The following is a 9,451-nucleotide window of genomic DNA, read 5'->3' on the forward strand; positions in this document are numbered from 1 at the left end:
AAGAAAGAAAGAAAGAAAGAAAGAAAGAAAGAAAGAAAGAAAGAAAGAAAGAAAGAAAGAAAGAAAGAAAGAAAGAAAGAATATTTAGATGTTGGCAGTTTTTCTTTTTGGAGATAAATATAGCCAGTATAGGATTAGTTTGTGAAGCTTAATAAATTCACATCACAGGACTTCTCCAATCTTTCATGAAAACTACTTTGAAGGTCTGAGCTAGGAGTTACAAGCCTACATTGGATGTGGAAACCTCTGGAACTGCAAAAAAAAAATAATAATAAAATAAGAGCCAAACTGGGCCTAGGTATCTGTATATGAAGTTGAGCACTTTAAGCAAATGGATGGATGGATGGATGGATGGATGGATGGATGGATGGGACTGAGGTTTGGTTAGGAGGCCATCTTCAGATTAAGTTTATTTGTCCAACCTATTTATATGCCCGTCCATCTGCCAGAAGGAACTCTGAGTGCATTTTAGCTGTTGTGTGTTTGTGGCTTTGACACTTTGTGGCAAACCAAACCTTCACAGGAATCTTCCAGGAGGAGGGCAAAGCTAGATGGTTAAGGCAAACTAGGTTCTTGTTCCTGCTGTGGGTTGACTAAGAAGGAGAGGGAAAATGCCAACTCCATCCCGAGGGAGTTTTGCAAATCGTGCCATGAAACATTGGCTGGAGGACCATACAGACCAAATTGAAAGACAGTCAAGGTTAAACTGAAAAGTTGAGAAAAGCTTCCTGGAAACAGTTGGCAGTGGACTGACAAACTTCCACTCTGTTGCCAAGAAAACTGAAGGGCTCAGCGCAACTGGGCACCTAAACTAATCAAAACTAATTTGAAAAAGACTTTTAATATGGAATGGGGGACGATGCTCCCTGAGTGGCAATCCTAGGCTGTGAGTCCTTCAGGAGCCAAGTGACCAAGCCCTCCTAAAACCATGAGGACTATCAGCCTGAAGCAGTGCAAGGTGGCATGCTGAAAACAGAGCTGACTAGCTCCTTGCTGCCTATATGTGGACCCACATTTGCATTATCCCAGCCTAATTTTGCCCTTTGTTATTCCCTACCCATCCCCTCTTTTCTCCAGTTGACCCTTGTCTCTATTCTCCCCCCCCCCTCATTCTTGATTCAAGAAATTATCTAAAATAGCAAAAGATAAACAAAAGAGTTTATTGGTGTAGGTTTTTCTTGCAAACCAAATCTTTTTTGAAAATAGGTCTTTATTTTATTGTTTTTTAAAAGTAAAAGACATAGGTCAACTCATATACAAAAAAGGCTCTTTTTAGAGCGAAAATAAGATATTGCTTTTTAAGGTATGTTAAGATAAAAAAAAAATTTTTAAAAAGAGCATGGCTTGCTATTATTGTAAAGCTACCCTCCGAATTGCAAGTCCATTAATGTGGTCAGTGGCTTAATTAATGGGTATAACAAGGGACATAAGCCAGGAGGGACATAATAAAAAGCAGAACCAGCTTTTGCAAAAATGTACGTGGGGGGGGGCAGATGTTTTCTCGCTGAGCAAAAGCACATTGTTGATCCGGATTGCAAATCAAAAGTTAGTGGGGGAGGGGAGAAACGGTGTGAAAAGTTCACCCCCCAGGAGTCCCAAAACTTGAGCTTCTGCAGAAAAAAAAATGTCCTTCCTTCTGATTTGCACTATATGTAAAATCGGGACTTCTTCCACATCTGTAAAAGGTTTCCATTGCAAACAAACCGCCCTCCTTTCCAGAGCCCTAGCATTAAAGCGCTATTTTTTTTTTATTTATTCCAGAGATCATCCAGTCGGGCCCGATCCAAATGTCAGAGGCCGCACGCAAAAATAAAAAACCAATGCGTAGGTAGGACGGCGAAAAATGGGGAAAGCCGTGGCTGCTCCAAACGTCCTAGAAAATTCGGGATCGTTCTCCCCCAGGTTATAGTTTACTCGTGGAAACTGTCTTCCCGTGGGATCCCACTTCCGAGCCGCTTTTTATATATACACACACACACACATATATACCCAGGATCGCATGATTTAAGCAGGTTTACTGTACTCGGAAGGAAGTTCCGAGGCGAGCGGGCAGAGGCCGGGCATACAACCCCAGAAACTCTCGGGCGGCAAAGCCAGAAGCCTGGGAGCGGCTGATGTGGCGGCGCGATCCGCAAAGCCGTTGAGCGCGCCTTTGGTCGCCTCAAGCAGAGTCACTGCGAAATTCAGGGCCGACTGGACGGTGCTTCAAGTCTCGAAGATCAAGGGGGGGGGGGGGAAGGGAAACTTGGGAAGTGACGGGTTGGGCTTGCACGTGGGAACCCCACCACTTCCAGCCGACTCCCGGGAAGACGGACCTTCGCTAGGCGGGCCGGGTGTCTTACGCGGCCGAGGCGAGGCGAGGCGCGCCCGGAGCTGCGGCGCTCTAGAAGGGGAAGACCGTCTCCGAGAAGCGGAGCGGCAGGTAGGAAAGGAAGGGGATGCCCAGCTGGTAGAACCGGCCGGGGAAGTGGGCATCCAGCACCAGCGAGGCGTTGAAAGCCGGGCGCGCCTCGCTGCTCTCGCCCGGCCCGCCGCTGCCCGCCAGCTGGTCCAGTTTGGAGACGGCCGCGCTGGGCTCGCCTTTGGCCGGCGCCGCCAGGACCTTCCGCGCCAGGATGCTCTCGATGCTGAAGCTGCGGGGCTTGGCCGAGCCCCGCGGGGGTCTGAGCGGCTCGGCCCGGTTGGCAGCCAGCGCCGCAGCCCTCGGGGCCGCCTCGGGGTCCTGGAGAAGCCTGGCGGCCGAGGGCGCCCAGAAGCGCGCGGCGGGACCTTCTCCAAGGCTGGGCGCTCGGTCCTCGGGGCGCGGCGGGGAGAGGCCAGCTGGGGACCCCCGGAGGGGCGGTTCTGCCGGGGTTGGCCCTCCCGCCGCCGTGGCCGCCAGCCGGCTCTCCTCGCCGCCTTCCTCCTCCTCCTCTTCCTCCTCCTCCTCCTCCTCCTGCTCCCGGCCGCCGGGGCTCGGCTTCAGCTCCTCCTCTGCGCCGGGCTGGAGGGGGAGGCGGGGGCGCTGCTGCTGGCCGCCGGGGGGGTTGGAGAGGCGCCTCTTGGGGGCTTCCCCGGGGGCGCCCTCCCGGTCGAGCCCGGCCTCCTCCGCTGCCTGGGGGTCGCCGCGGACTTTTCTCTTCCTCCGCCGGTAATTGCCGTGCTCGAACATGTCGCTGCAGCGGGGATCCAGCGTCCAGTAGCTGCCCTTGCCCGGGCGGCCCTTCTCCCGGGGCACCTTGACGAAGCACTCGTTGAGCGAGAGGTTGTGGCGGATGGAGTTCTGCCAGCCCTGCTTGTTGTCGTGGTAGAAGGGGAAGCGCCCCATGATGAACTGGTAGATGCCGTTGAGCGTCACCTTCTGCTCCGGCGCCTGCTGGATGGCCATGGCGATCAGGGCGATGTAGCTGTAGGGCGGCTTCTGCGGGGACTCCTGCCTGGGCAGCACCCCCGCCGCCGGGGCGAAGCCCAGCGCGCCCGACAAGGCTCCCCGCTCGGCCCCGTAGAGGTAAACCATCGGGGCGGACAGCTGGCCGGGGTAAAGCTGGCTCATGGCAGATCCGGAGTCACTCCGGCGCGCGGGAGCGAGGGCCGAGGAAAGGGGGGGATCTCCCCAGGCCTGGCCGGAGCTGCCTGCGCTGGGCCCGCTGGCGACGGCGCGTCCTGGCCTCTGGCGCGCCTGCTCTCCTTCTGCCCCAGCTGCATAGCGCGCTTTTTTTCCCCAGAAGTGGGGAGGGAAAAAAAAAACGAAGGAGAAAAAAAGAGGAGGAAGAAGAAGAAGAAGAGGAGGAGGAGGAGGAAGGGGGGGGAGGAAACGTGCGATGCTTGTTGTAAGTTTGCGATGCTGTGTTGACTTAGGGCTGGAAAAGAAACGGGCTGCGATAAACAGCCGCGGAGCGCGCCGCAGCCCACCCACATTAATTAACGTTTCCCTGCGAAGGCTGCAGCCCTTCCACGTGGCTGGGCCGAGGGGGGCCCTCCCCCGCTTGCGCCCCTTCATTTGTTTATAGCATTAGTCTGTTGATAAGTCTGACCACCCAAGTCGAATCAAGCTGTGTTTATTTGGAAAAATTTCCGGGCACCCAATATATAAACGCACCGATCTGATGTTTGAAAATCTCACGTCCAACCCGCCTCCTCGGCCGGGTCCTCCCCCCGACCCTTCCGCGCGCCCCGCCCCCTGGCTGGGTCCTTCCAGCGCCCCGCCGCCCTGGGAGGCTGGAAGGGAACGAGGGAGTCGAAGGCGCGGCTGAGCGCCGGGAGGCCGCGGGGAGAAGGTCCTTCCTTCCTCCTTCCCTCCCTTCCTATCCCCTTCCTTTCTTCTTCCCTCCTTCCCTCTCTCCATCTATCCTCCTCTCTTTTCCCTTCCTTCCTTCCTTCCTTCTTTCCCATTTCCTTCTTCTCTCCATCCATTCATCCTCCTCTTTCCCCTTCCTCCTGCCTTCTCCTTCCTTCTTCCTTCCTCATTTCCTTCCTTCCTTCTTCCCTCCCTCCCTCCTTCCCACCATCCATCCACCCATCCACCCTCCTCTTTCCCCTTCCTTCCTTCCTTCATTCATTCCTCCCTCCCTCCCTCCCTCCCTCTCAGCCAGAAAGTTTTGCTCACTCTACACACACACACACACACACACACACACACACACACACCGGACCCTGCTGGTAAAGGGCAGGTGAAGCTGGTACCTTAAACCAAACCTCTTGAAGATACCCAAGGCAATCTCTGAATCTTCCATTCCAAGCATCTCTCCCCCAGCAGCCCTGCCCTTTCTGAAAAGCCTTCCCATGTAACCCCTCCCAAAAAAATACCTGTCTCAGCGCCAGGTGCTTCCATTCCCCATCAGGCCACAGTAGTACCTTCTCCGGCCATCTGTCTTGACCAGTGGAAGTCCTCGTGGGTGCCAAGGTCCACAGCTGTATCCCAAGGATGCCCAGTTTCCTTGTTTGGAAGGATTTTTTTTTTCACCTGCCCCAAGGTCTCAGTCCGTTCATTTCAGGGGATGATGGCTAGATCACCCTCTCTCCCATTTCCCATTCCCCTCCCTGACCAGGATAAACTGGGTTAATTGCTAACACATCTCACTTATTGAATTAGCAGTTGGATGGATGCCTTTATCTGGAATGAAATTGCGATTGGCTTATTCCGATGTAGCTTTTTTTGCTTGTTTGTCATCCCCCAAGGCTTGCAGTTAGTTAATTACCTAGCTTTGTTTATTTCTAGGGGGGGGACCCCACCAAATGTTTTCACTGGTACCCACCCCAAAGGTGTCAGCACTCATGCACACAAAGGCACTGCTGTCTGCTCTGGGTCCTTTCCAGTTCCAAGCAAGTCAATTTCCACCTTTCCTGTTTGCCAACTTTGCTTCTAAATCAGCCATTGGGGCATTCTCATTTTGGTCTCATTCTTGAATCTCCCCTTCTCACTTCTCTAATTATTATATAATTAGATTTGTATTCCACCTTTATTACTCTATAAGTAACTCAAGGTGGCAAACATACCTAATACTGCTTCCTTCTCCTATTTTCCTTAAAACAACAACCGGATGAGGTGGGACAAGAGAGAGAGAGAGAGTGACTGACCCAAAGTCACTCAGTTGACTTTCATGGCTAAGACGGGACTAGAACTCACCATCTCCTGGTGATTGGCCCAAAGTCATCCAGCAGGCTTTCAGGGCTAAGACGCGAGACTAGAACTCATTGTCTCCTGGTGATTGGCCCAAAGTACTCATGGCGTCTCACTTCCAGCCTGGTGCCTTAACCACTAGACCAAACTGCCTCTCTCTATATATATACAGTTACCCATCTGGCATCTGGAGAACATCAGCTGCAAACACTGTGCATGTGGGAAGTGTTCTGTTTTGAACAGGCGATTCCTTCAAGTAGCCAAAGGCAAGCCACACAGATGGAAATTTGCAAAATTCCTGCAAAAATTAACCCGTTTTGTTATTGCGTGCCTTTTCTTTTTGTGGGTCACCACTTCATCAGCTGTATGGACTAATCCAAATTGGCGATTCTAGGGTGCAAATAGTAAAACAGTTCTGTTTTGGGGTTTGAATGGAGCTGAGTCTGATTTCCCCAATTAAAATTCAGAGGTTTTTTTTTAAAAAAAAATTCCAGACAGGTGCACTCCCTGGCTTTGGAGAAACAGAACCAAAGTTTGCTAGCTCCAAAACTAGTAAAGAATAAAATGAGCAGCATTTAAAACAACCTGAATATAAGATCGTGTCCGTTTAATTTTTGCATTTAATACCATCACTGTCCAAAGAGTGAATTGTTTTCACCTTCGATGGCTGTAAGAGAAAAGACACAGCAACAGCAAATTTTAGGGAGATCTTTTTGGGAAAAGCTCCCCATATCCCTACCTTCATGAAGGCCAAAGTCCTCAGGTAAAGGCGATGTTTCTCAACCTTGGCCACTTTCAGATGTGTGGACTTCAACTCCCAGAATTCCCCAGTCGGCAGCCCATCCATTTTTCATTTTGAGAGTTTCTTTTTTCTCACAGGAGAAAGCATGTTAGGACCATATTCCTCCTCATCTCAATTTGGCCAGCTCATGAGATTGTAAACTCAGGTTTAACCTCCATCACAAGTTCCGCAAAGAACACTTGGAAAATCCGTTTCATCTTGGGTGTCAAGTTAGAATACAGTGGAATTAACGGGTGGTGGGCCTTGTGATCGAGAACATTTCAAGGCAACCAGCGGGATGGGCAAGGAAAGATCTCCATCTTCATATTCTCACCCAGATTTGAGAAAGTCCTCAGTCTAACGACCTTCTCAGGTTGTTGAAAAGCTAAATTTGGTCGGGTGCAGGGGCGTTCTGACTTGAAGACCTGTGGACTTCAACTCCCAGAATTCCCCAGCCGGTGTGGCTTGGAGTTGAAGTCCACAGGTCTTCAAGTTGCCAAGGTTGGACACCCCTGGTCTAGTGAGAGAGAGAAAAATCCTTGCTTTGAACACAACATTAAAATCCAATCAGTAAGTTATCTTCATGGGGAGTCTTGATTGCTATTAGTGCTGAAGGCAAACAAAGAGGAAGGGGACAATTTATTCTCCAAAGCACCTGAAGGCAGGACAAGAAACAATGGATGGAAACTAATCAAGGAGAGAAGCAACCTGGAATTAAGCAGAAACTTCCTAACAGGGAGGACAATTAACCAGTGGAATGGCTTGCCTTCGGACAGACTTTGTGAGTGCTTCATCACTGGGGGTTTAAGAGACTGGACAGTCACTTGTCTGAAATGGTCTAGGATCTCCTGCTTGAGCAGGGGGCTGGACTAGAACAAGGCTTTTCAACCAGTGGTACGGGTACCACCTGTGGTACATTGGCACCTGGCAGGTGGTACGCGACCATCCTAGAAAAGTGGTAGCGGGGGAGGGGAATGAGCTGAACCGGTGGCAGCACCGCACAAGCCTGAGCGAGAGATGGCTGGAGCTGCAGGGCTGTCAGGGCTCAGTGGAAGCACCACGATCAGCGCCAGGATCCAGCTGGAGCTCGGTGCTGATCCTGGTGCTTCCGCTGAGCCCAGAAGAAGCACCGATCAGCTGGAATGTTGCAGCCTCTCCAGGGTCTAGTGATTTACATTCAGATGCTTGGCAACTGATTCATATTTATGATGGTCACAGTGTCCCAGGGTCATGTGAAGTGGCCAAAACCTGCTGCAACCACCCAGCAGACGGGGGGAATAAAAACCAAACACCCCCCACCCCACCCCCGCTGCCAATCCTCAACAGAAATCCTCACAACAATGGAAACCTCGGACAGGAGGAAGAGCACCGCCGGGTGGGCAGGCAGATGTCTTGCTCGACTGTGGCTTAGGGGTCACTTTTTTCAGTGCCATTGTAATTTCGAACAGTCACTAAGTGAACTGTTGTAAGTCGAGGACTACCTGTATTTCATCAGTTTTTTCCTCCTTTTTTTGGTCAAGTTTTTGACACCTTGCTAGGCGACTGGTGGTACTCAGATGTTGCCGTATCCTAAAAGTGGTACAATGGGTGAAAAGGTTGAAAAGCCCTGGACTAGAGGACCTCCAAGGCCCCTTCCAGCTCAGTTCTGAGTTTTACTCTGAAAAGTCTCTCCTAACTAGAAGGAGCCACGTGGCCTTGTCTGGTTCCATCTTGGCCACCCAGCGGGCCGTTTTCTCTACTCAGCCTCCCCTTCTCCTCGCACAGCAAAGGCAGGCAAAGTGGTCTCGTATGTGTTTGACATCCAGCCTCTTGCTGTAATCCAAACCTTTTGTGTGGGGAAAAGGGGAAGGTATCCTTTGATGGCATTTGAGGACAGATTATTTTTAATTTTTTTTAATTACCTCCATTCCGGGGTTATTCAGGGATGGGGAGCCCCCCCCAAACGTCATTAGAAAGGGAACAATTAGCAACGCCTTTTCCACCGCCCCCCTTCAAGAGCCTGAGTATTTGTGATCTCCAGCCTGTTGCTTTACATTATGTACTTTCCTGTTTACAAGGAAAAAAAGGGGGATTTACAACAACTTTACAAGAGCACACAGCTGGATGGTGATTATATAAAGCTTCGGGGATGGTTAGCTTTTGTATAAACGTTTGGTGAGTCTGATATTTATCTCTGTTTTTGTTTACTGGCGTCATAGGTTACTTCAAAGATGGTTGCAGTTCAGAAAAAAAAGGTGTGTGCGCGCACACGTGTGTGTGTGTGTGTGTGTGTGTGTGACTGTGTGTCTGTGAGTTTGATGGTCAGGGAGGGACAAAGGATTTGACACAGGCCTCCTTTGGCTTTGTGCCCCTTTCTGCCTTCCCCTTCTCTGTCACCTTCTCTGTCACCCTGCCCTAACCTGAGAAAGATGTAAAATAGGACATCCCAAACTCCCCTCTATTGAAATCATCAAGTTACTAGTCCCTTTGAAACTCCAAAAACGCTCTCCTGTTTCGTCTGAAAGCCCCTGAGCTAAATCTATAGAAAATTCTCTGTCATCTCTTCTCAAGCCCTGCCCTAACTTGAGAAAGGTGTAAAATAGGACATCCAAAACTCCCTTCTATTAAACTCATCAAGTTACTAGTCCCTTTAAAACTGCAAAATGTTCTCCTCTTTGGTCTGAAAGCCCATGAGCTAAATTTACATAAAATTCCCAGGTACTTTGCTAAGAGGGGCTGAAATCTAAAACAATGTTTCCCCTTACAGGAGCTGGGCTAAATATATTCATTATTTGATCAAGCTTGTATGCCACTACAATTAAGAGACTCTCGGTAGGCTCACCGAGCAAAGCATCACAATACCTTACATTTTCTGGCTCCCTTAAATGGAAATGATATTCCATGTCCCTCGCATCAAGAGCCAGAGTTAAGAAAACTGGTCTGTTGGGATCGGAGGTAGAGAATTCGCTGGGAATGATAAAAGTGCAACCATAAATGAAATAATGGCAGATATCTGCCATCGGATAGTTGGTCTGGCCTAGTGGGCAAAGTGGCTTCTCTCTTTTCTCGACAAGAATCCGCACCCAGCACAT

At 50.4% G+C, this 9,451-nt stretch overlaps 1 protein-coding gene across 1 annotated transcript; it reads right to left on the reverse strand.

Annotated features, from left to right (window-relative positions):
* Positions 1 to 2,383: 2,383 nt before the first annotated feature.
* Positions 2,384 to 9,451, reverse strand: FOXL1 (forkhead box L1). Its single transcript, XM_029286302.1, has 4 exons — positions 9,202 to 9,451; positions 6,258 to 6,266; positions 2,956 to 3,690; positions 2,384 to 2,820 (listed from the first exon to the last, which is right to left on the reverse strand). Exons 1-4 carry the CDS (start codon positions 9,449 to 9,451, stop codon positions 2,384 to 2,386), a joined length of 1,431 nt encoding a protein of 476 aa, XP_029142135.1.

This window comes from Protobothrops mucrosquamatus, unplaced genomic scaffold (genome assembly GCF_001527695.2).
Source record: "Protobothrops mucrosquamatus isolate PMUCROS unplaced genomic scaffold, P.Mucros_1.0 scaffold3274, whole genome shotgun sequence".
Classification (NCBI taxonomy): domain Eukaryota; kingdom Metazoa; phylum Chordata; class Lepidosauria; order Squamata; family Viperidae; genus Protobothrops; species Protobothrops mucrosquamatus.

Coding starts and splice junctions, on each gene's coding strand:
- FOXL1 (XM_029286302.1), bottom strand. CDS start 9,451: ATGTGCTGGGTGCGGATTCTTGTCGAGAAAAGAGAGAAGCCACTTTGC. Junction 2,821..2,955: donor AGAGGAGGAGCTGAAGCCGA/GCCCCGGCGGCC, acceptor GGGGGTCCCCAG/CTGGCCTCTCCCCGCCGCGC.